The 26,717-nt window shown below is 39.7% G+C and overlaps 1 protein-coding gene and 1 long non-coding RNA gene across 3 annotated transcripts in view; both read right to left on the bottom strand.

The window, feature by feature from the left end:
* Window positions 1-5: 5 nt before the first annotated feature.
* On the bottom strand, window positions 6-7,767 carry LOC307175913. Of its 2 annotated transcripts, none has more exons than XR_013824535.1 (3): window positions 7,569-7,767; window positions 3,056-3,662; window positions 6-2,435 (listed from the first exon to the last, which is right to left on the bottom strand). It is a non-coding gene; the product is annotated as an uncharacterized lncRNA (long non-coding RNA). The 2 variants fall into 2 exon arrangements; XR_013824536.1 differs by having other exon boundaries at window positions 6-3,379; window positions 3,478-3,662.
* A 375-nt stretch (window positions 7,768-8,142) lies between these two features.
* LOC307175764 (UDP-N-acetylglucosamine--peptide N-acetylglucosaminyltransferase 110 kDa subunit-like) overlaps window positions 8,143-26,717 on the bottom strand; it is a 31,851-nt gene continuing 13,276 nt past the window's right edge. The window contains exon 3 of the mRNA XM_079901236.1: window positions 8,143-12,624. Coding sequence (XP_079757362.1) covers window positions 9,475-12,624 — 3,150 coding nt within the window. The 3' untranslated portion in view covers window positions 8,143-9,474. The remainder of the gene's footprint in view (window positions 12,625-26,717) is intronic.

Below are 26,717 nucleotides of genomic sequence, written 5' to 3'. Positions count from 1 at the left end.
GGAAGGTTGCCAGATGGTGGTTTACATTATCTACAGACTGTCTCGGCTCAAGGTTAACTTCCCTGGGAGGAAACCCATAAACCCAGAAGCATCAAAAATAACCTGCATGTGCAGGGGGAAGACAGCTTTGCTTGTCTCATTTTACATTCTTTCTGATCTCTGGGCCCTGGTGATAATTTATCTCCCATGGAATGGAACAAGGAGGGGAACAAGTAGGGACAGTCCCTTCGAGCAGCGGTGGCATGCCTGGCATGTCCTTACCTGCTCTCAAGGCTGACTGCTTCCCACAGGTCCCCCTTTTTTATTTTTTAACTTTTGCTGCAAAATAATTCCATGAAGTTTAGTGCCGAGAGTAGTGTACTGCTGCATGAGGATACGAAACAGACATGAGAAGATTATTATCAATAATAGGCAAATTATGGCCAGGGTAATAAATCCTGACAACCTTCCAGTAATCCAAGACTGAGGGTTTAACCACTTTAAATGATCCAGTAAAGTTTGAATTACATCTTCTGGCGAAACATCATCAAGATGTGTATTTTGTATATCCTGAATTTCAGCATTTAATTTCTTAAGATCAAGACTAATATTATTATCTGACCAAACATTCAGCAGATGCATTTTTACTTTTTCCCATTCCCAAATACAGTCACTGTACCTTTAAGGAGTAACACACATCCATGTATACTTTGCATGACAAGCTAAACGCATCCTCAATTTTAATGCTGCCATCTGATCTCCAATCCCCAAAATTGCGTTTTTAAATTCATCTAACTTGTTTTTAATCCGTAAATATATGTGACTTTGTAAAGATAAAGCAAGACTGGTATGTTGAGATAACTGATTAGCAAAGTGAGCATGATTAATACTCTGTGAAAGAGCAAGACCGGCAGTAGCCACAGTAGCAGACAGAGCAGCCGACGCAAGTAAACTTACTATTAGCCACCCAAGAAAGCGTCTCCTCTGCAAGGCTTTAGAGACTTCCACCCATGCCTGTACTCCAGTATCTTCATACCAAGGTTCTCTCAGATGTACAGGCACCATAACATACATGGGTTGCTTTAGTATAAGCACAGATTGCGTTCCTGCAGAAGGGAACATACAACTGCTAAAAATACAATTAACACAGCTAATATTATCCTCCTTTGGAAGAATTACCAATGTTAATAGAACCACACAAACGTGTATATGGAGGAGCAACACAAGTTATAACAGGTGTATTGGAATAAGTTAGAGCTAGTTTCCATATATCCCAGTTCTTTTGAAATGTGATAAACCTATCTATGATGGGAAAAGAAGAGATAAGAATTGACACCTTGGTATAATCTATACTACACCATATTTGGTTATTATTCCAAGATGCATTGCAACGTTCAAAAGTGGATCCAGGAAAGTTAACGGTCATAAAGGGAGGAAATTGATTTTTTGATTTTCTGTTAAGAATAGTAACCTTATGTCCAGCTATAAATATCCCTTGTCCTCCAGGTAAATGCTTCATACAGAAATAATTTCCTGAATCTTCACCTGTAACCTTGGCTATAGTAATAGCGGAATCCCTAAGTGGTGAGGCGTATGAGACTTGACCTCTAATATTAATAGCTTGCCCATTTTATACCAAATGATGGTATCCTTAAGATCCTCTCGTCGGCTGGTAGCCGGGCATGTAAGAGTAATGTTGGTTCCTGTAAAACGAAGGATGCCTGGAGAGCCTGACAAACTAATTGATTGATCCGTTCCCTCATAAACATCTGTATGCTCATAACTAATAGCCTTTACACACCCCGTTTCCAGATTCAATGGGCTAAGACAGACAGGATGGGTACTAAACCAGTTAGTATAATTTACAGACATATTGATTTGTTTTATATTCCCAATAAGAGGCCCATAAACACTTATCATTGTAAAATACAGGAAACTCTGCTTCAGACCAAGATATGGGTTGTAATAGTGGAGGATAAGGTACATAGGCCCAGTAAGTTGCTGCATTAACAGAGGGAACACATGAAATGGTTGCCAACATAACCAAAAATAAAGTTACAGGTGTAACAGGATTATTCTGTTGTTTCACTGACTCTTGAGCTCATGAAACCAGTTGTTTAATTTGTCCCCAAGTTGGAACATCACTCCTTTGAGTCGTCCTGGCAAGTGGTCTCCTCTTCTTCTTCTTTTTCTCAATCAACACTGTCAAATTTTCCGGAGAGGTGCAGAGCTTCTTCATCTTCTGAACTAGGTGAGCTGTGGCGAGCCATCTATTTGCTTGACTAAGCGCTCAGGAAGCCAGCAAGGTCCAGGCGCTGATCTGGGAAAGATACACACGTGACCACGTCCCCAAATCAACACAGGATCAGGACCACGCCAAGTGCTGGTTAACGGATCTTTCCAGAGGACCTCCGGAGATTGAGAGGCCAATCCTGGCTCAGCCACCAACCTTCCCCCTGCAGAGCAGCCAAATTTGTCAACAGTGAGAACATTTAAAATAAACAGAGCATGATTTATAAGGTTATGTGGCGTTGTTCTATACAATTCCCCCCTTTTTATTTTTTCAATAGTTAGCTTTAAAGATCTATTTGCACATTCTATAATACCTTGTCCTTGAGGGTTATATGGAATGCCTGTAATATGGGTAATTTTGTAATGAATTACAAAATGTTGCAAAAGCAGCGGGCCCATTATCTGTTTTAATAATTTTGGGAAGGTTCATGAAAGCAAAACAGTGTAATAAATGAGTGATAACATGTTTAGTAGCTTCTCCGGTCTGTGCTGTAGCACAGAGGAAACCAGAATAAGTATCAATAGTGACATGAACAAACTGTAATTTCCCAAAAGACGGGATATGAGTAACATCCATTTGCCATAAATGTCTAGGTAATAATCCACGACGATTAACAACATAATGTGGAACAGGAAGGTGAGGTAAGCATTGTGGGCACTGCTTAACAATTTGTGGGGCGGCTTCACCAGTAAGGGAAAATTGTGTGTGTAATGTAGCCGCTGACTGACGGTGTAAAGCGTGCAACTGCTGTGCTGCTTGTGAAGCAGTTTGATCATAACTTACCATAATATGAGGGTGTCCAGGACATGGACCATGAGTATCAAGAGTATGGAGATAATGAATGCAGTACATTAGCCATTCTTGACAGCATGACGAACGGAAAGGAGGAGTACGGTAAATTGGGACATGTCCTGCTTTAGGGAAAAGAGATTGAGGAGGAGGAGTAACTTCAACTCTATTCTTGGGAGGAAAATGTACAGGATAAAGATCACGTTTAGATCGAGTTAAAACATCTGCAGTCGCATTAAGTTTAGTCAATGGACCAGGCAAGTTAGAATGAGCACGGATATACAGACCTGCAACAGGACCATCATGGGAACGAATAAGCTGTTGAAGCAAACGAAAAGAGGATGATAATTCAGGGTCATTAGTATGTCCTATGCTCGCAGTCTCCAGAAGAAATCACAAGCTAATAAGATACTTACTATCAGAAAACAAATTAAAAGATATAGAAGGCAAATGTTTAGAAGACATAATAACAGCACACAGTTCAACACGTTGAGCTGAAGTCAAGGAATTTTCTTTAACGAGGTTTGTTCCGTCGTCAATGATTACAGTAGCCACTCCTGAAGAAGAACCGTCCGTAAAAACCAAAGGTACAGGCTGTTGCCTAATTATAGAAGGAAAGATATGAGTTAAGTTTGCCGAATTGGATCAATTTATCAGCAGGGTAATGGCATTCCAAGGTACCTGAAAATCCTGCAAGAGCAAGACCCCATTCATTACTATGTTGAAAAAGCCAATTTTGTGGACTAACTGAATCAGGGATAATAATTTGAGAAGGTTCTATACTTATAGGTTGTAAGCATCTAGTTCTACCTTGCATTATTAAATTACTAATAAGTTCATAATAAGGGTTAATAACTTTAGAGGGTGTAGATTTCATATGAATCTATTCAATAATTCCAACAGTTTGCCATAAGACGGCAGTAGGCACATGAGGAGTTGGACAAATTATTAAGAAAATTGGAAGGTGAGTATGAATTCTAGTTAATTGTGTAGAACTGATAGATCTATTGACTATTTGTAAAGCTTGAAATCCTTCTGGAGTCATAGAGCGTGAAGAAGAAGGATCTGAGTCACCTTTAAGAATATCAAACAAAGGCTGTAATTGAGCAGTAGTAAGTTTTAAGGAAGGCCTTAGCCAATTAATATCTCCAAGTAATTTTTGAAAAGCATTTAATGTTTTTAAATTGTCAACTCGAATTTGCAGTTTTTGAGGCCTAATAGTAGTGTAATCGATATATTTTCCCAAATACAAAAATGGAGATTGTCTTTGAAGTTTTTTTGAGGCAATGACCAAGCCAAATGATTGTAAGGACTGTTGTAAAAATTGAAAAGCAGTCTCTAATAAAGAAATATTATCAGTGGCTAAAAGTATATCATCCATATAATGTATGCGATATAACGATGGAAACCTTTTTCTCACAGGAGTCAAGGCCTGAGCCACATATTTTTGGCATAATGTAGGACTATTTGCCATGCCCTGAGGCAATACTTTCCATTGAAATCTCCTCATGGGTTCCTTAAAAATTAAGGCAGGCAAGCTAAAAGCAAAATGTTTTCTATCTTCAGGAAACAAAGGAATAGTGAAAAAACAATCTTTTAAATCTACAACTAAAAGATGATAATTGTGTGGTATGGCTGTTGGAGAGGGTAGGCCTGGTTGAAGAGCTCCCATTATTAGCATAGTTTTATTAACAGCTCTTAGATCCTGTAATAACCTGTATTTTCCAGATTTTTTCTTGATAATAAAAATAGGAGTATTCCAAGGACTACTGGAAATTTCTAAATGCCCTAATTGTTCCAGCACTAATTGTTCTGCAGCTTCTCATTTCTCCTTTGTGAGGGGCCATTGGTCCACCCATACAGGGTCATCAGTCAGCCAAGTAATTGGATCAGCAGTGAGTGGAGAATCCAAGGCCCCTAAGAAAAACCCAAACCTTGTCTATCATTTTTTATTTTCACATCAATAGGATAGACAGTTCCTTGTTGATTTGTTCCCAGCCCTTTTGTGGGAAGAAATCCTTGATCCAACATCATATTAGAGACTTGAGAGTTTGGACTATAAAGTAATACTCCCATTTCTTTTAATATATCTCGGCCCCAGAGGTTTAAAGGCAGCCCAGGCAAGACATAAGGCTGGAAATATCCTGAATGGCCCTCACTATCTTGCCATAAAAAAAAACTGACTACTTTGCATAGGAGAAGAACTTTGTCCTATTCCGTGAAGTTCTGTAATAGTAGGACTAATGGGCCAACGTTTAGGCCAGTGTATCTGCGTCATAACAGAGACATCAGCTCCAGTGTCTAACAAACCTGAAAAAACCTTTCCATTAATGGTTCATTTCATTTCTGGACGTTCTTTCCCTATCTTCTGAATCCAGTAGGCAGCATTAGACGATCCAAAAGCCTTTGTTTCTCTCTTTTGATGTTGTAAAATTTGTCCATGAGGTACAAAGGGCAAAAGTAGCAATTGCACAATTTTATCACCAGGAGAAATAGTTATTATATTTTTAATAGTTTGTGCCATGACTTTTATTTCTCCTTCGTAGTCAGAATCTGTGACTCCTGGCATAACAGTTAAACCTTTCATGGTGACACTACTTCTTCCCAATAATAGTCCCATCAAACGCTTGGGTAAAGGTCCACAGATGCCCGTAGAGAGGGCCTGAGGACCCATTTCAGGAGTTAATACATATCGGGCGGAGGTACTGAGCTCCAGTCCTGCGCTTCCTGGTGTTGCTCTGGAGAGCGAGGATATTGTATGTTTTTGTTTTTGGTTAATGTCTGATTGATAATTTGAGGAGGATACACAGACATTGCCCTTATTATTTGTTGGGGCCGGGGAAGGCCCCGGGAGGAGTTTCCCGACAGTGGTGGCCCATCCTTGTGGGCCACTGAGCAACAATCTTGTGCCCAATGTTTTCCCCTATTGCATTTAGGGCATAAACCAGGGATTTTCTGACCATCTGGAGGTTTCTGAGTAGGGAAGGAAGGACTAGGGTTAGAATTAAAAGATCTACATTCTCTAGCAAAAGGACCTGCCTTTCCGCATTTAAAACAAGTCTTTGTTTTCTTTTGATTGTTTTTAAACCCCACTTTAGTTAATGCTGCAGCCACAGCAGCACCCTGTATATAAGTAGGCCCAATGTCTGCACAAAGGTGAATATAATCCTCCAATGTTCCCCGTTTTCTCCAAGGTCGAATCGCAGCCTGACACTCATTATTAGCATTTTCAAAAGCAAGTTGCTTAACTACAATTGTACCAGTGAGTCCGTCCACAATGAGTCTCCCCACCGCCTGTGACAACCTATCTACAAAATCAGCATATGGTTCATCAGGTCCCCGTCTAAGTTTTGAAAGATCTTCAGTTTTGTGTGTAGAAGGACATTTCCTCCAGGCTTGTAATGCCAAATGATTTATTTGAGGATAAGCAACAAAGGGATAAGTTAATTGATCTTGTAAAGAAAGATATTGTCCTTCCCCAATCAGCATATGATAATCAACTGGAATATTATGGGCAGCATTCTTTTCTGCTTGTTCAGCAGCCCGTTCATAAAAATCAAACTTCCATATTAAATAATCTCCACCATTTAAACAAGCTCGTGCAATAGACTTCCAATCAGCGGGGGGAAGAGCTTCTCCTGTCAACCACAGCAGTAGTAAAAGGAGCAGTGGGCCCGTATTGAGCACAGGCAGATTTTCAATCTTTCAAAACTTTCAAAGGGAGAGCCTGATGCCCCCTAGTAGCTTGTTGGGGATTATTAGGATCAGGTTTTTCTATGACGGGACAACAGAAAATAGGATCTTCTCCTCGTTTTATTGCTCCTTGTACAGCGCGCTGCAAGGGACTGAGCATTTTTACAGACGTAGATTTTTGAGGAAGACAGTCCTTATTAACCTGCAGCTTTTTCACTGACTTACCTATCACAGCCATTAGAAAATCATCCTCAGGATATTTCTCTCTTTTATGTTTACAAGCCTCATCTGTTAAGTCAAAATGTTCCTCTTCATCTAAAATATTTAAATTAATTAGCTCTTTCGGTTTAGGAAGTGGCGACACAGTAGTTGATAATACAGTCTTTCCTTCTGTCAGAGGCTTATGTTTTTCTGACTTTACATTCAAATCAACACTATCATGAGAAGAATCTAAACATATTTTTATCAGATTCCACAAACTATATGTAACAACAGGAGTATGAGTAGGCCCTCGAGACTCGTAATAATTTTTTAAATCTTCTCCAACTTTCTGCCAGATTTCTATGTCAACAGAGCCGCCATCAGGAAACCAGGGAGATACACCATGGATATGCTGTAAAAATTCAGTCAACAATAAAGTTCAGAAACTTTATTACCCCGAGCTCTAAGCATCAAAAGTAAAACCTGAGCAAATAATTCATACATCTTTGAGCCCTTTTGTCCCATCTTATTTTACTTCTGACTATTGCCTTATGCCTCTATTCGTTTCACTTTTACTGGTGGCCACACATATTTTGCATAAGGGTTCTCTTACCTGCACTTTCTTTTTCTTTTAATTGCCTTCACGCTTCAGGTCCCTGTTCGAGTGCCACTTGCCGCGGACCAGCCGGAGAAAGAGGATCTCACCGCCCAGGGTCAGAAGGGAAGGGGTAAGGAACTGAAGTAGCACCGACGGATGGGGTCAGAAGGACCAAGACAACTGATGGTTGCAAGGCAAATTTTATTATGCTACAGTTGCAGATTATCTAGACTAGAAATCGGAAGGTTGCCAGATGGTGGTTTACATTATCTACAGACTGTCTCGGCTCAAGGTTAACTTCCCTGGGAGGAAACCCATAAACCCAGAAGCATCAAAAATAACCTGCATGTGCAGGGGGGAGACAGCTTTGCTTGTCTCATTTTACATTCTTTCTGATCTCTGGGCTCTGGTGATTTATCTCCCATGGAATGGAACAAGGAGGGGAACAAGTAGGGACAGTCCCTTCGAGCAGCGGCCGCATGCCTGGCATGTCCTTACCTGCCCTCAAGGCTGACTGCTTCCCACACGTATGTTGCCTTGTTTAAGCCTCAAGCCCTCGATCCTTTGTGGAAATACAATAATTTCATTCCTATGGTTTTCAATACCAAAAACTCAACCTCCAGGAGGGCTAAAGTCTAATTTGTACTCCAAACCAAGTAGCAGTGCAGTTCGCTACTACTGAGACTGAATCCATAAAGACTTCAAGACCACGTCCAGAAGACAAGTTATTATATATAATACCCTAGAAGGTCTGAAACATAATTATCATATACATAGCTGGTCCTTCAGAGCTTTTTACCTATAACATGTTTTTTGATGAAAGTTATTTAATGTACTGGAGATAACTGTGACTTACTGATCAAATATTTGAATACTTATACTTACCTGGGATTTCATTTCTGCTGAAAGAAAAAGGTAGAACAGGACTCACTAAAACAAACAAACAAACATTAGAAATGAAAGTAAAAATCTTAACACACACTATGACTTTTGGAAGCAGCATAGAGGGGCAGTCAACGGTAAAACACTGGTGAAATAGGTCAAAACTCTAGGCCAAAAATCCATTATTATTATCATCAGTGACAGTACCACAACTGTGCCCTTCAGAATTAATAATCACTCCTAAGAATCTTCATTTGGCACCAGATGATGCGGTTAAGAGAAACACTCTGGGAGGTTTTGAATCAGACTTGGTTTTTTGTTAGCCAAGTTACAGGAGAATTTTTAAAGTGGGGGGAAGGGAAGAAGGAAACGGACCAGGAAAAGAATTTAAGCCATCATCTATAAACCAACAAAGCACTGATAGTTCCGAACATTATGTCAGACACTAAAATGACTGATATAGGCTCAAGTGGTTTACAAAACCTATAAAAAGACTACACCAGCAAAGTCCCCATTTATCTGTAGAGTTCAGAAACTAAAACAAGGAATATTTTAGCTTAAAAGCTTATCTCAAGAGAATCATACACACTTCACATGAATAAAAATACCTGAAACCAAACATTTTTAAAAGCTCCAATACCCAAAATATAAAGAAAAATATTAATTCAGAAGACTCAATCAATCCATGATAATCACAAAACGGCTGGGCAACCTCTATCTCCCTTCCACACTAACCATCCATCCCATGGAAGACCAAGGGAGATCAGACCTTCCAGACTTACCTTCCAGACCTTCCAGACACCTGGCTGCTGCAAAATTCTATGGAGACTCCTTGTGGAACAGCAGTTTCCCATCTCTTGTGTCTCTCCCTATCGTGATCATGATCATGCAGGAAGCAAGTCTGGCTGTGCTATTTCTTGTCATTGTCTGTCACCCATCTGCAGCATGGTATTGTACAGATAAGGAAAAAGTAGTTCCCTTTCCCCCAGAAGGTTGAGGCTCAGGTACAGGGTAATTCTCCTGTGCACACTGTCATTATTTAGGCCGACTCAGTGACTTCAACAGGCTTAATCATGTGATCAGGTTTGTTGCCAGCTGCGTAATGCTCCCACATCTGTAGATAGAGCCGCTCTAGGTCCATTGTGTATTGTTTGGTGTTGAACAGAGGGCTAGATGTTCTTTGCTTCCAGACTTTGCCACGAATTTTCTTCAGGTATTCTAGATCAGTTCCCAGTTTCACAGCTATGTCTTCATATTCTTGTCTATTTTGAGCAATAAGCTCAAGACAGCCTAAACAAGTGAGCTGGGAAGCTGCAACTCGGGAAGCAAGAGTCTCTCCTGGCATAGTCACCACGGGTGTCCCTGACCAAAGGACATCCATCCCTGTGGTGTGTCCATTACAGAGTGGAGTGTCCAAGCAGACATCAGCCAGCTGGCCTCTCCGAACATGTTCCTCTTTAGGAGCAACAGGTGAAAAAATGATACGCTTCTGGGGAAGGCCCATATTTTGTGCATACTGTTGAATATTAGGTTCTCCTACTGCTGGAAAACGCAACAGCCACAGTACGCTATTGGGAACACGCTTCAGAATATTTGCCCACATCTGCAAAGTAGATGGGTCAATTTTATATAACTGATTGAAGTTACAGTACACAATGGCATCTTCCGGTAACCCGTACTGAGAACGTGTGGTTACAATAATGGTACGGGGAACCTCCTCTCCAGCGGCAGCCTTAATGTTGATCTGGGTAGTTGCCAGTCCATTGCTAAGACTGAATCCATTAATTGTTATCTGAATTTGTCCTCTGTTAATCATTTCAATAACTGCCTCTGCAATAGTATTCATAGGAATGACAGGCATATTAAGAGCCGTATTACTGCTGTCTGCGTTGTCTCCTCCATCAGGACATTTCATCTTGACAATCTGCACATCTGGGAGACTATCAAGAAATGCTTTGAGGTCGATGCCATTCAGCACAATCCGATTGTCATAAATGTGCCCATTGGACTTAAAATCGATGACTGCCTTCTTCTTCAGGTGAGGGAACATATTAGCATGATCACCAATAAAGAAAGTATGGGGCATATAAGCCAGTTTCTCAGAGTACTGCTCAGCAACTTCAGCAGGTGAAGTTTCCTGATCAGTGATGATATAATCCATGAAAAGCATGCCACTGGTCCCAGGGTAGCCCAGCCACATTGCCTGAATAGGAGCTGGCCTGAGAGCAAAGAGTTCATTTCGAGCACCCCTGGTATAACCATTCATATTTACAAGGATGTGTATACCATCTTGATGGATGCGATCAGCTGCTTTCCCATTGCATGGAATCTGAGAAAGATCAATGAAATGATGGGCTTCTGCCATCACCTTTGCTCGGAAGTTTGTGCCATCATCTGGGCTCAGGGCATAACAGAATACCTCAAATTTATCAGGATTGTGCATGCCTGGAATAGACTGCATAAGATGAGAAGTAGGATGATTCCCAAAGTCAGAACTCACGTATCCTACACGCAGTCGACCATCACTGAGCTTCAAGTCTTTTGGATGTTCGTACGGTGGTTTATGAAGGACACTGATCTCATCCAAGCAGAGGTTCCCATGGCTCTCAGCAATAGCCTTCCTGAAGCCATGAGAAAGAGGATAGAGCATACTATGATGAGGCTGCACAGAAGGCAACCTATTCTTCTCCAGCTGGTCAGCCACAATGCTGACCAACTTCTTCATTCGCTCATCATAGTCTGTCCAATCACAGACAATCTGCAGGCAATGAGCCAAATCACAATAAGCGTCAGGAAAATCAGGTTCAAGCTTCAGAGCAGTGCGATAAGAAGCAATTGCTTCTGGAATATTCCCTGAATACTTGTGAATGGAAGCCAGATTGCTGTGGGCATCCGCAAGTGCAGGGTTAATCTGAATGGCACGAGTATAACACTGCAAGGCTCCCTGAACATCCTGCATCTCCTTTAGAGTGTCTCCCATGTTACAGTAGGCATCAGCAAAGGTAGGACTGATTCGAACAGCCTCCTTATAATGCATCAGAGCTTCCTGCAGTTTTCCCTGCTGCTGCAATACACTTGCTAAATTTGAATGGGCAACAGCAAACTCTGGGAAGACTTCTAATGCTTTACAATACAAGCGAACTGCCTCTTCAAAGTTTCCCTGGTCTCCTTTGATATTGGCTAGGTTATTCAGAGAGTCTGCATGGGTGGGACACAGCCGCAGAGCTGTATTATAACACTCTTCTGCTTCGGCAACACTGCCCTTCTCTTCCAGAGCGTTGGCTAGGTTGCAGTAAGCATCAGGGAAATGTGGTTGCAATTCAATAGCTCGCCTGTAGGTGTCTACTGCCAGATCCATCAGGCCTTGCTCATAGTATACACAAGCCAGGTTGGCATGTACCACTGCATGATTTGGGCTCAAGCTTAGGGCACAAAGGTAAGCTGCCACAGCTCTGTCAAAAATCCGTGCCTCTTTCAAGACATTTCCTAAATTGATATAAGCATCCAGAAAATTGGGGTCAAGGGTGACAGCCTTTTCAAAGTGATGAATTGCAAGCCAAATCTCCCCTTGTGCATTGAAAACACAGCCAAGATTACTCCAAGCTACTGCAAAGTTCGGTTGCGTCTCCATTGCTTTCAAATAACATGCCTTGGCTCCTTCCAAGCGACCCAGGGCTTTGAGCAGGTTCCCCAGGTCACTGCGAACACAGTACAAATCAGGATTGCACTGAAGAGCAGAGACGTAAGCTTGTACTGCCCCTTCCATGTCGCCTGCTGCTACCAAAGCGGCTGCCAGGTTAATATAACCATCGATGAAATCTGGTTTGAGATGCAATGCCTGCCGGTAATGCTCAATTGCCTCCTGCAACTGCCCTCTTTCCTTGTACACATTCCCCAAATTCGAATAGGCTTCTGCCAGAAGAGGGTTCTGTTTAATTGCCAGAGTACTAAAGTGGGCAGATCTGTCCAGCCTTCGACACTGGAAGTGTAGAGATGAAAGTAATAAAAGTACTCCAGTATTGTCTGGCTCTTGTCTCCACAGCTGCATGCAGTGTCTCTCAGCTGCCTCAAAATCTCCTGCCTGATACTCTCGATGTACCAACTCAGCTAACCCTTGGAAGGAAAGCATACGTTTCGTTGGTTCTGTGCTGTCGGCCACGTTGCCCACAGAAGACGCCATCTGGAGCTTCTGGAGAGAGTGAGAAAAGGGGGTAATTGAGTCCCGCTGCTGCCACTACTGGCAAGAATGTTTCTAGAGGTAGCAAATACGAGGGCAGCACCCATACCACTGCTTTGGCAGGCTTAAGCGGCGGCAACAGTTCCAGGCACCGAACCTTAGGAACTCTGGTTGGCCATCTACCTCTCACGCTCTTGAAATCTTAATTCTTAACCCTGCCCTCTTCCACCATTTTTCTCCTAACCAGGGAATAAAAATTACCTATACACTTGCCTTAGAAGAAATCAAAAGTCAGTAGTCCAAACACTTTTTAAAATTTTGTTTTCTGTCCAGTTGGAAAGGAAATACATGATTGACTTTACTTCATCATTCATATAGTCAATGTGGAAAACATTAGGGCCGTGAATTTCAATACAGTAAGATCAGAAAATTTTAAATTGGCCTTCCCAAACCACTAATAAGTAACCAATGTTGTATATAATGCTAAAATCTTAGAGACTGAGTTTGATATTTTAAAAGTTCTGAAAGGATTAGCTAATTTCTCCTCATCATACTTCTCATGCCTCAAACCTGAGTATTACTTTTTTAAAATTAAATTTATCTTTATTTATTTATTTTTATTTTGGCTGCGTTGGGTCTTCAATGCTGCGTGCAGACTTTCTCTAGTTGTGGCGAGCGGGGGCTACTCTTTGTTGCGGTGCCTGGGCTTCTCATCACAGCAGCTTCTATTGTTGTTCCACAACTCTATGGGTTCCTTTTTAGGTCCTATGAAGAACCCTAGAAATTAGTTCATGGAATTATAAGTTTTTGCAAAATTGTCAAAAGTGAGATATTTTAACTTCCATCAGGTAAGACCAGCGTCTCTTTCTTTGCCAATTTTCCTTCTATCATATTCCGCTATGTTGGATCATATTGGAATGGCCACAGGCTTTTTTGAAATCTGGCTAAGGAGATTTTCTTTTTTCTGTGGTACGCGGGCCTCTCACTGTTGTGGCCTCTCCCGTTGTGGAGCACAGGCTCTGGACGCACAGGCTCAGCGGCCATGGCTCACGGGCCTAGCCGCTCCGCGGCATGTGGGATCTTCCCGGACCGGGACACGAACCTGTGTCCCCTGTGTCGGCAGGTGGACTCTCAACCACTGCGCCACCAGGGAAGCCCTAAGGAGATGTTTTAAGTGAGGCTATTATGTGATTTTCAGACACCGCCATATGTAATTGACTATATACTATCGCATTACAGGAATAACTTCCAGTACTCATACTGACTACTCTACTGACTTAACCTAGCACAAGACACAGAAGCATAAGGACAAACACCACCTTACAATATAGCCATGTCTTGCACTTCACAGCTCGCAAAGCATGTGCGTTTGAAGAAGAAAAAAAGAACTGAAAAGTACAAAACCAGAAGCTAATCTGTGGAAAATTATTTCAATCATCAGGCATGTGAAAGATAAGTCAAAGATTCAGTTCTCATCAATGCTTAGTCAAAACGGAAATTTTCTTCTGTCAAGAATATACTCCAGGGGCTTCCCTGATGGCGCAGTGGTTAAGAAGCCACCTGCCAATGCAGGGGACAAGGGTTCGAATCCTGGTCCGGGAAGATCCCACATGTCACGGAGCAACTAAGCCGGTGTGCCACAACTACGGAACCTGCACTCTAGAGCCCGTGAGCCACGACTATTGAGCCTGCGAGCCACAACTACTAAAGCCTCCGTGCCTAGCGCCCGTGCTCTGCAACAAGAGAAGCCACCGCAATGAGAAGCCTGTGCACCGCAACGAAGAGTAGCCCCCAGTCCCTGCAAGTAGAGAAAGCCTGCGCAGAGCAACGAAGACCCAACACAGCCAAAAATAAATAAATAAATGAATGAATGAATGAATGAATATACTCCATCAACAATGTGTGTAATGGAATGGTATGAATGAGTATTTTATCAGAATCCCTGTAATGCACAAACCTATAGCAGTACTGAAATCAGTAATGCATTTATAATAGTAAATACTTATGAGGAAGTAATCCATAGAGGTTTTCTCAAAGTTAACAATGAAAATTAATGTGACATTATCAATAATAAATTGTGAAGCTGAAATAAACTTTTCTAAACTATTAATAACTAGAAGGAAATTCTAATCAACCATGCTACAAGAAATCTATGTCTAAAAACTACAAAGTTTATTTCTTAAAATTTTATTTCGAAAATACATAAACTGTCGTATGAGGAGGCAGTTAAAGAATATATAGCTAAAAGAGTGGGGGAAAAGGTTTATAGAGACACATCTGGCAGTAGTTCATTTTTAAATGTCATTTTTCTAGATTTTGTGACACCTATAGTATTGATATTTGAAAGCATTTAAAAAATTGTAATTTGAAGATTTGCTACTTCCAGGTAGAATAAAATATTTTGAAGCAAAACAACGTTTGCACTGAGAAAAACAAAAAAAGCCAAATAAAATAGCCAGCATTCAATCAAAAAGTTCTAGACAAACCAAGAGATAGAATCATATGGCTAAAATTCTAAGAAAAGAACAGATAATACAAAAATATTTATATAAGATATTGTGTGTCTTTATCAGGAAAAGTCTTTATCAAGAAAAGACTTTAAAATCATCAGAATTAATATTATATTTTATTTATTTGTATATTGTATTTATATAGAGATATTTATATATTTATATAAAGAACTTAAAGATAAAGCCCTAGTTAAGGCAGTGACAAGAGCAGTAGCAGTGGGAGTGAAAAGAAATGGTTATATTTAAGCATATTTTGTCAGGAAAAGTCCATGATCAAATGTCTGACTGCATACACGGGATGGATAGACGGAGTGGGAAAAATCAAAGTTAACTATAGAGGTTCTAGTGAAGATGGGGTTGCCGTCACCCAACCCAAGGGGCTGCGATCATCCCCAAGGTCTAGGAGACTCAAAGGGAAGGTCATGGTCAGAGGCAAAGTTAATTGGTGGGAAAATAAGACTCCCAGTCTCTCCATCTCCTTATACCAGTTTTTTTTGTAACATCTTTATCGGAGTATAATTGCTTTACAATGGTGTGTTAGTTTCTGCTTTATAACAAAGTAAATCAGTTATACATATGTCCCCATATCTCCTCCCTCTTGCATCTCCCTCCCTCCCACCCTCCCTATCCCACCCCTCTAGGTGGTCACAAAGCACCGAGCGCATCTCCCTGTGCTATGCGGAAGCTTCCCACTAGCTATCTATTCCTTATACCAGTTTTGTTTTTCTGCTCATATACGTAGCAGCATTTCATTCAAGGGGAAAGTCATTGATCTGACTGGTCAAATTAAACAACATAGTTCAAGGCACATTTACAGTGGTTAGTTCCTCCACAATTTAGAAAGTCACATTCATAATTTCCCTCTTCCTACGCCGCGGAACACATTGGCCATTCCTCCAAAGTTTCCACTCCACAGAGTGGACCAGAGATGACGTGAGCCCAGAACTGAGAGCTTGGCATGAGATGGTGTCAGCCCCACGTAGAGCTCTGGCATAAGTTATAACCCAACCCAGCTCTACAGAGAGCTCTGCATGGAATCCTGGGAGTAAACTCAGCCATAATAATGGGATTCTGTTTTTCATTTGCTTTTCTTCCTTGCTTAACTTTCCCTGGCCACTCTGACAAACAAACTTTCAGGCATTCCTGGGCCACTCACTAACTTTATTCCATTTAATCTCATCCAGATTCCCAAGAAAATTACTAACTATAAGGAGGGAAATGTGGAACATGGTGAGTTTTAGATGCCTGAAATATACAGGTCATTGAATCCAGTGAAGTAGCAAATTATCTGGATCTCAAATATGCCAGTAGAATAGCAGACTAAGCTCAATTTAATGTACTCTTACTGGAGACACACGTAAATTCTGGGTCAATTTTGAAAAAGTTAAAAGGACATAGCTGAGATTAAAAGAAAGAAAGGAACACCTGCATGTTTCAGAAAGTAACAGAGAAATTAAATCCAGAGAAAGAAGAGCGGACTGATGTCTGTGGGTTCCGTTCCTTAGTATAGGCCTTATGTAAATAGGGGCTGGAGCTAGAAATCTAACATTACCTTGAGGCCAGGAATTTATAGACTCAGGATGGAACAATATTGAGAAGTTGGTACAGATATCCTACAGAAATTTCATGAGGAACTGCTTAGTCCATTAAGAGGGCCAAGGGCGGTGGTGAGGAAGATTGATATCTCTTGAAAACCTTCAGGTACAGAAAACATCAACACCTCTGAAAAGTAGGCCTCTCCTTCCCAGCGTTGTGATGGCCAGGTTGTCACTAACCTGTAAGGCCCTGTATGAATCAGAAACTGCAAGGAGAGTAATTCAAAGAAAAACAGATGCAGGATGGGTGTGGCAATAAATCCTAGGACCCTATCAGAAACAAAATTAAAACCACTCTAAAGGGAAATTTTAACAAACCAGAGCAGATAGTATCCTAACCAGAATAGAATAATAATTCTGAGGAAGTTACTTTAGTTATTTAAGTAATATTCAACATCCAGAGCAAAATTCACTTAAGTACTGTACTGGTGGAAACTAGGCAGCACTATGGAGACAATAAAAAGGTGTTTACCATCAAAAAACATCAAGGTAAGAAAGATAATGTCTAATTTTTAATTATCCTGTGGTTTATTGAAATCTTTTGGAAACCCAAAATAGAGAAAACCTAGCAGGCAATGAAGACTTAAATATTTAGAGATTTATCAACTCATCTATAAAAGCTTTATTAATCTCTTCTTTTAATACCACTCCTGAGAGGTATAAATGTGTCCAGTGATAGGGTTGAAGAAGCCTGAGAGAATTTCAATTGTTTACTATTCTTGGTCAGCTATTAAGACCTTTCAGGAGCATCTTGATTTTCATGGCATCATCGAACAAAAAGCAGGATATTTTACAGAAAGTCCTGGTCCACTTTTTGGCTTGCCTTTGTGTTTATGTTTTTGGTTTTCTCACATTGGGCGGTACATTAGGCTACCTATTGCACACTCCCTCATTCATGCATGCATTCATTCAAACAATATTTACTGAGTTGAGATATTTAATTAACACCCAATAAATGATGTTTAGATGAATGAATGCGCTTTTTATCAAAGTAAGTGTAAGTACTGAGAAAAATTACAGAATGTATGATCCCAGCCCCACAAAAGCGTATAATTGTGTTGAGGATATAACATATGCTGGTGAAATAACTAATATATCATATTGGACAGTTTCTAAGTTCAAAAATGAGTTTTTGTAAATAATCAGAGCCTAAGGAGGACAAAGAAGGGACAGTTCATTATGGGTTGAATCTATCAATAAATGTACATTTCAGATGAGATTTGAGATTGACCTTAAAGAAAGAAGAGGACTTAGATATATGAACAGAGAACAAAAAAGGCATGGTGATAGCATGTGCATAGATAGTGTGGCCAACATTTATGTTCTTCATTAAAGACAGTCAGAGATAACCCAAATGTAACTGTTTCCATGGGTCCATTCTCAGTATCCAAACAAAACAGCAAATCCTATCTTAGTAAAACTAATGAAAAACACAGTCTTTAACAAAGACATTGTGAAGGAAAGGGGGAGAGAAAGGCTTGCGTCCCACACCACACAACAAAACTTATTTAATTATTTGTTTCATTTTCTCCCTCTGAAAATTTCCTCTCCCTCTCTCTGTACGTCTCTCTTCTCCCACCACATCTGGCCACACTCTACCAGCCACCTTTCCAGATCTTTCCAGAACTCTCCATCCTAGTTTCATTATGCCACAAGTTAAACATCTCACAGGTCTCCAGGATGCATCCTCATCACTTATTCCACAAAGACAAACAAAGGACACTTCTCAGGATCAAGTTTCTTGGAAGGAAGAGTCACGAGGAGTGATTATAAATAATATAAGGTGGAGAGCAGTGACTTAAAATACCATTTTTCCTCTTAGAATGTGAATACAGGGAACTTTGGGAAACTAGAAAATCTAGAAAGGATTCATTGATAATTATTTATTTTCAATGAATAAAATAAAATGTAATAATACGGATAAACTCTGACAGATTAACTTTTTCAAAAGTTGCTTTCACGTACCTTCACTATTGGGATGTTTCATAAACACATCTTTCTTCTTTCTTTGCAGATACTGGCACCAAACTTTCAAACAATAAGAACCTTCCCATAAGTCCCTTGCCAGGCAAGATTAAGGTATAACAATCCAAACAGATTTTTGAAGAAGATAACTGGTTGAAAGCACAGGAAAAGAGCTAGGTTTCTCTTTTTCAACAGTCACATAATGAGTCATGTGGGAATTGGTTTACAAAGTCTCTCTCCATGAGGGGCTAAGGTTAAGATTAGAACTTCTGAGGCCAGAAGAGCAAAATAACTACAACAACACACATATTTTCAAGAGCCGCCCTTTGGTTGTGAGGGATTGATTTTTCCCACGCTTTTTTCAGCAACCCAACTGGTGTCTTTAGTAAATGACATAAGAGAATACAGTGTGGCCAAGAAGGCTTAGATTTCCTTAGCCCCAAGTCAGATATTCTCAAGTGACTGTCCACTCAAATTAAAAAGAGAGATTTACAAGAGGAAACTGGATACAACTGAGTGTACTTTTATTTCAACCCTTTACCTGAATGTTTTGTTTTGATTTCAGTTCTCCACTGAAGTTGCCTACATTAATATATTTTTAAGAACATTTCCTTAAGTTGAAGTATTCATTCAGTATATTCATTTACTATAATTGAGAAAAGCCAAATGACTTAGGCAAATTCATTTCTATATTGCCACAGCAGTGTATTGTGAACTAAATGACACCTGGCAGTTCTTTACTCAGATACTAACTCAATTAGAAGGCAGAACAAGGATACCTACCCATTCAGGGAAGGAAAGGTCACTTAGCCTCTGTAGCTGTCTTAGGTCTCTTATCATCACAGTAACAAACTGAAGACTAAAAACCATACAATCATCTCAATAGGTGCAGAAAAATCTTTTGAAAAAATTCAATATCCATTCATGGTAAAAACTCTCCAGAAAGTGGGCATAGAGGGAACATACCTCAACATAATAAAGGCCATATATGACAAGCCCACAGCTAACATACTCAATGGTGAAAAGCTGAAAGCATTTCCCCTAAGATCAGGAACAAGACAAGGATGCCCACTCTCACCACTTTTATTGAACAGAGTTTTGGAAGTCCTAGCCACAGCAATCAGACAAGAAAAAATAAATAAATAAAAGGACTCCAAAATGAAAAGGAAAAAGTAAAACTGTCACTGTTTGCAGATGGCATGATACATAGAAAATCTGAAAGACACCATCAAAAAACTATTCGAGCTCAAACATGAACTTGGTAAATTTGCAGGATACAATAGATTTCTATATATAAATTTTGTATTTTTATACACTCACAGTGAACTATCAGAAAGAGAAATTAAGGAAACAATCCCATTTACAATCGCATAAAAAAGAATAAAATACATAAGAATAAACCTGCCTAAGGAGGTAAAAGACCTGTACCCAGGAAACTATATGACTCTCATAAAAGAAATGAAAGATGACACAAACAGCTGGAAAGATATACCATGGTCACGGATTGGAAGAATTAATATTGTTAAAATGACCATCATACCCAAGGAAATCTACGCATTCAATGCAGTCTGTATCAACATATCAAGGGCATTTTCCACAGACCTAGAACAAATAATTTTAAAATTTGTATGGAAACACAAAAGATCCTGAATAGCTAAAACAGTCTTGAGAAAGAAGAACACAACTGGAGGAATCATGCTCCCTGGCTTCAGACTGTGCTACAAACCTACAGTAATCAAAACAGTATGGTACCGGCACAAAAACATCCATCACTGGAACAGAATAGAGAGCCCAGAAAGAAACCCATGCACTTATGGTCAATGAATCTATGACAAAAGAGGCAAGAATATGCAATGGAGAAAAGTCTGGGCTTCCTTAGGGATGGTTTCATCAATTAATTTGTTTTCTTAAATGGACCATACTTTTCCATGTCTTTGTATACCTTGTGATTTTTTTGGTTGAACATTTGGCTTTCAAATATTGTAATGTGGTGTCTATGGAAATCAGATTCTCCCACTTTCCCAGGGTTTTCTGGGCTTTGGATTGTTGAAGGCTGTAGTAGTCTGTTTGTTTAGGGACCTTTCCAAACTAGTTTTGCAATGAGTGTACTCCTTATCGTATGTAGGCACTGAAGTCTCTGTTCCTTTAGTTCATGTTTAGCTACTGTTTTGACAGAGATGTCCTTGAATTCCTGCACCTAAGACAAACAAAAACAAATATACACAAGCACATCCACATGCACACTCAAAACCACACACCTCTCCCCATTGTGCAGATTGCTGGATCACTCCTTCAACATTTAGCTGACCTGCACTGAGTTCAGGGCTCAGCCCATGGTAAAAGCTTAGAGACTCCTCTGGTGTTTTCAGAGCATGCATCTTATCTTGAGTATGCATGTGGCTTTCTTAATTTCTCTGGACACATGTGTACTTTTTGTATGTTCTAAGTTCCCAAAGAATCTCCCCCAACTTTTGCTCCTGCATCTTATGTGGTCTATTGTATTTCAATGCACAGTCTTCTGCCCCAGCCATCTGTGCTTTGTCAGTTCACCTTGCACTTTTTTTGAGCAATGACCGCTGCTTTTCCAGACTGTGTTCCAGGTTAGCTAAGACAGAGATAAGCATCTTGTGTCAGTCCTTCAGGTAGCTCCCAGACAGGTTAGAACAGATACACATAATAATCCGAGAGTATGGGCTCTTCTGCTCCCTCCTGAAGCAGGATTGAGGGCCCCATACTACGAATGGTCTGCTGCTACTTTAAGACTATCACTGCATTAAGACCCCACCACTTTAAGACCATCACTACACTAAGTGTAGATGGGGCAAGGGCAAGTAAAAATGCCACAAAGCTTTCCTGCCATTTTCAAATTGCCTCTTCCCTGGTTCAGTATGTGTTTGCTTGCTGTAAATCTTTGCCTGATTTCAGGACTAAGAGAAACTCAAGGAACGCCACAACAAGAAACAGTATAATCAAACTCTCAGATGCCAAAAGACAGAGAAAGAATCTTTACTCCCAAAGGAGAAAGAAAAAACAAATTTGTTACAAAGCAGGGATCCTCAAAAAGATTCATAGCTAATTTCCTATCTGAAACCATGGAGGCAAGAGGCCAGACATATGTAAAGTGCTGAAAGAAAAAAACTGTCCACCAAGAATTCTATATTTGGCCAAACTGGTTTCAAAACTTAGGGAGAAATTAACACATTCCCAGATGAACAAAGGCTGAGGGCGTTTGTTTTACAACTTCCTAACACTGCCCTATGACAAATGCTAAATTGAACCTTCAGGTTGAAATGAAAGGACACTAGCCAGCAACTCGAAGCTGTATAAGGAAATAGAAATCTCCAGTAAAGATAAATACATGGGCAGATACTAAAGCCAGTATTGTGCTACTGGCTTGTAACTCTACTTTTTATTTCTTACATGATTGAAAAAACAAATGCATAAAATAATCATAAATCCATGTTATTGGGCTCACAAAGTATAAAGGTGTAATTTTGTGACAACAATAATGTAAGGAGGAGGAATGGAACTGTAGAGGAACAGAGTTTCTGTGTGCTATTGAAGTTGGTTTCAATTCAAATGATACTGGTTGAACTTTAGAAGGGTAAATGTAATCTTCTTGATAACCACAAAGAAAATATCAATAGACTATATGCAAAAAGAAATGAAAAAGGAATCAAGAGTTCACTACAAGAAAATCGGCTAAGCACAGAAGAAGTCAGTAATGGAGTAAATGAGGGGCAAAAAATGCATAAGACATACAGAAAACAACCAGGAAACAGACAGAATTAAGTTCTTCCTCATCAGTAATTTTTGAAAAAGTAAGTGGATTAAGCTCTCCAATAAAAAGATAAAAATTGGCGGGCTTCCCTGGTGGCGCAGTGGTTGAGAGTCCGCCTGCCGATGCAGGGGACACGGGTTCGTGGAGGATCCCACATGCCGCGGAGCGGCTGGGCCCGTGAGCCATGGCCGCTGAGCCTGCGATTCCGGAGCCTGTGCTCCGCAACGGGAGAGGCCACAACAGTGAGAGGCCCGCGTACCACAAAAAAAAAAAAAAAAAAAAAAAAAAAAAAAAGATAAATATTGGCAGAATGGACTTTAAAAACATCCATAATCCAAGTATATGCTGCCCGCAAAAAACTCACTTGATTTCAAGAGACACAAGTTAGTTGAAAGTTAAAGCACAGAATAAAATATCCCATGCAAATAGTAACAAAAAGAAAGAAAGAGAGAGAGAGAAAAAGGAAGGAAGGAAGGAAGGAAGATAGATCTGGGATGGCTACATTAATATCACACAAAATAAACTTTAAATCAAGAACTATCACAAGAGGAAAAGGAGGCCACTATATGTTGATAACAAGTTCAATCTATCAAGAAGATATAACAACTATAAACATATATGTACCAAACATCCCCCAAATATGTGAAGCAGACATTGACAGAATTGAAGGAAGAAATAGATAGTTCTAAAATAACAGTTGGAGATCAATACCTTGCTTTCAATAATGGATAACACATCTAGACAGAAGATCAGTAGAGAGGTAGGGGGACTGAATAACACATTTAACCAACTAAACCTAACAGCCATATATAGATCACTCCACTCAACAACAGCAGAATACACATTTTTCTCAAGTACACATGGAACATTCTCCAGGAAAGACCATATGTTACGCCACAATACAAGTACCAATACATTTTTAAGAAACTGAAATCATACAAAGTATCTTCTTTAGCCACAGTGAAAGGAAGGTAGAAATCAATAACAGAACCATTGGTAGCCATTTCCCATCATGCCTGCCACACATGATATAAAGCAATGAAGGGAAAAACGTAATTGACCATTTAGAAAAGTGGGAAAGAGGACATATCATTGACACAGAGTGTGTGCTGTTTCCCGTTGTCAGAGATAGAAATAAATTAGCATCATTTATTCATTAGTGTGTTAATTTCTTGGTCAATCATTGTGCAGCCAGTGTTTCTGCCTGATGGGAAGATTTCCTATACTCAGTGTTGAGTGGAGACAACCTTGAAAGGGACATTTAAAAGGATTATACTGTGATGGGCTTAGCAGTACCCTTCCTCCTATGCCAGTATTTAGGCTGGGGTATTTCCATGCAGTGTGTACAACCGTAGGCCCCAGGTCACCAGAATTTAGTTGGATTCGTTTTCTTAATACATTCCCTCAGTACTTTGTCTTTTATTTGACTGTTGCATTTACTTCATTCTTTATTATCACTGCGAAACAACTTTGTTCCCTGTTCAGATGCCAAAAAGTGGATATCAATACCTCCTGAGTTTTACACATCACAGATCTGTTTTACATATCAGAGACAGAGACAGCAACTATTTCCAATGACTTTGAGACATGCTTTGAACATGCGATTACATGTTGAGTGTTGAAATGTGTGTCGAGCTCATTATACTTGCTCTAAAAGGTTTCAAACTGCAAAGATTTAAAAATCTTTGTCTTTGAATAGTTTTCCTGTGCTGTCCCTTTGTGTCAGACTGTTAATGTGCAGTCTGGCACCTTCAAATAATGTGGCTTTGTAACCAATTATTTACATGTTGTTTTATCCACAGAGAATCTTTTCTTTTTTAAATAAATTTATTTATTTTTGGCTGTGTTGGGTCTTTGTTGCTGCACATGGGCTTTCTCTAGTTGGGGCGAGTGGGGGCTACTCTACATTGTGGTGTGCGGGCTCCTCATTGCTGTGGCTTCTCTCGTTGCAGAGCATGGGCTCTAGGAGCTGGGGTTTCAGTAGTTGTGGCACGTGGGCTTCAGTAGTTGTGGCTCATTGGCCCTAGAGCACAGGCTCAATAATTGTGGCGCACGGGCTTAGTTGCTCCGCGGCATGTGGGATCTTCCCAGACCAGGGCCCGAACCCATGTCCCCTGCACTGGCAGGAGGATTCCCAACCACTGTGCCACCAGGGAAGTCCCCACACAGAGAAGCTTAAGGTCAAAACATACAACTCGATTAACTACATGTCCTCCTGTTCACATTTCCCTCATCTTTTCTTCATCTTCTATGTTTCCTTGGCACTGTTTATATTAAGTGCTTTTGCCATTATATTTGATTGTCTGTATTCCAGTGAGTTACCACAATGCTTTATGAGACACGGTAGGATATAAATGCATTTAAGATATATATATTATATATATATATATATATATATATATATTTTATATATATATATATAATTTGCTTTAGTGCAGTGTTTTTTGTTTTCTGTACTGAATTCATTAGCATGGGTCGGTATAAAATTTAGCATAGGTCAATATGTAATTTGTAAACTAATAAGGTCTTAAAAGTGAGGAATTAAGTCTTTTAAATTTAATTATTTATTGTAAAGAGCAGAATAGCATACATAAACAGGTGCCTAAGGAAAACTTGTATTCTAATATGGAACTCTCATGAACACCTTTTTTTTTTTTCTTCTAACGGTATGATAGTAGGCCATTTGCTTATTTTTATGGCTTTAAATTTACAACAATGAAATATTCGTAAATTTTAAAAAGTATTTTTCTTTATTTGATGCGGGTGGGATACTGGAGAAATGAAAGGTCAAACACCTATTGAGGAATCCATACTTGTCTATATATTGTGCACTTTTATTTCAAGAATTGATTTAAAATTCCTAAAAGGATGCTATAATAAGTTATTATGCCATTTTACAGACTGAATTAAGTGAATTTCAGGGAGGTATGAAACCTGCCTAAGGCTATCCAGCTACCAAGCGGTAGAAGTGAGAATTAAATCCAGGTAAACCTATCGCCCAAGTTTCTGCTCATCTCTTTACATCATCCACTTTTAATAGCCAATGCTTTCCTGCTTACAAATATGACTGAGGTTTCCAGACAGTCAACAGTCCTTTTTAATCAGATAGAAAACTTACTGTTGATTCTCTAAAGACATATTCCTTTTCCATTAAGTGACTTTAGTTGTTCAAATAATACTTCCAGACAGTAGTAATCATACAGCTGGAGACTAAGAACAGAACTCAGGGATGTGTCTAGCAGTCAGTAAAGACCAACTGGGCTCACTGATGATATTTACGGTCATTTCCTCTAGACTAACATAATCTTATTAATAAGACCCTAATAATTCACAGTACTGCCCTTGCCTGATTGTTTGTTCTTCTCCCTCTATCACTCTCTCTTTCCCCATATTATTATTATTTTTGGCAATTTTTGGTGAATTAAATTCAGGGATTAGTATTCAGGAGTACTCGTCACAAAAGCAGAGAATCTTAGCTCACACCAAAGGAAGAAAATAGAGAAAAAGTATAAATTATATGAATACACACACATACACACATGTGCCAACTATATGCTGCACTTCTCCAAAATCTATTCGGTATCTGCACATTTACTGTATATTAGCAGTAAGAGCAGAAATGAGCGTAACACTCTGTTTACAAGGCACAGAAAACAGACCCAAATATGGAAATTACTAGCAATGAGAATGGGGAAGAAAGACTACAACAAGGAATGTAGATGATATTTTTGTTTCCTAGCTATGATGCCAAATATTGAACTTTCAACTTGAGACAAGGAGGCCATAAAAAGTTGTATGAGTTTCCTAGAGCTGCCATGACAAAGTACCAGAGACTGAGGAGGTTAAACAACAGAAATTTACTCACTCACAGGTCTAGAGGCTAGAAAGCTGACATAAGGTGTCAGCAGGATTGATTTCTTCTCAAGTATCCCTTCTTGGTTTGTAGATGCCACGTTTTCCTTTTGTCTTCACATGGTCTTCTCTCTGTGCATGTCTGTGTCCTAATATTTTCTTTTTATAAGGACACCAGTCATATTGGATTAGAGCCCACCCATTTGACCTCATTTGACCTCAGTTACCTACTTAAGGGCCTTATCTCCAAATACAGTCATATTACGAGGTATTGGGGGTTAAGACTTCCACATATTAACTTGAGCAGGACACAATTCAGCTGATAATAGAAGATAAGAGTAATTTAAGCAAGTAAGTAACTATTGTTTACAGTGAGTTGCTTAAGGATATGAATTTACTCAA

The sequence above is a fragment of the Stenella coeruleoalba genome, assembly GCF_951394435.1.
Source record: "Stenella coeruleoalba genome assembly, chromosome: 17".
NCBI classification, from domain to species: domain Eukaryota; kingdom Metazoa; phylum Chordata; class Mammalia; order Artiodactyla; family Delphinidae; genus Stenella; species Stenella coeruleoalba.
This window is presented reverse-complemented; position numbering and strand designations above follow the sequence as displayed.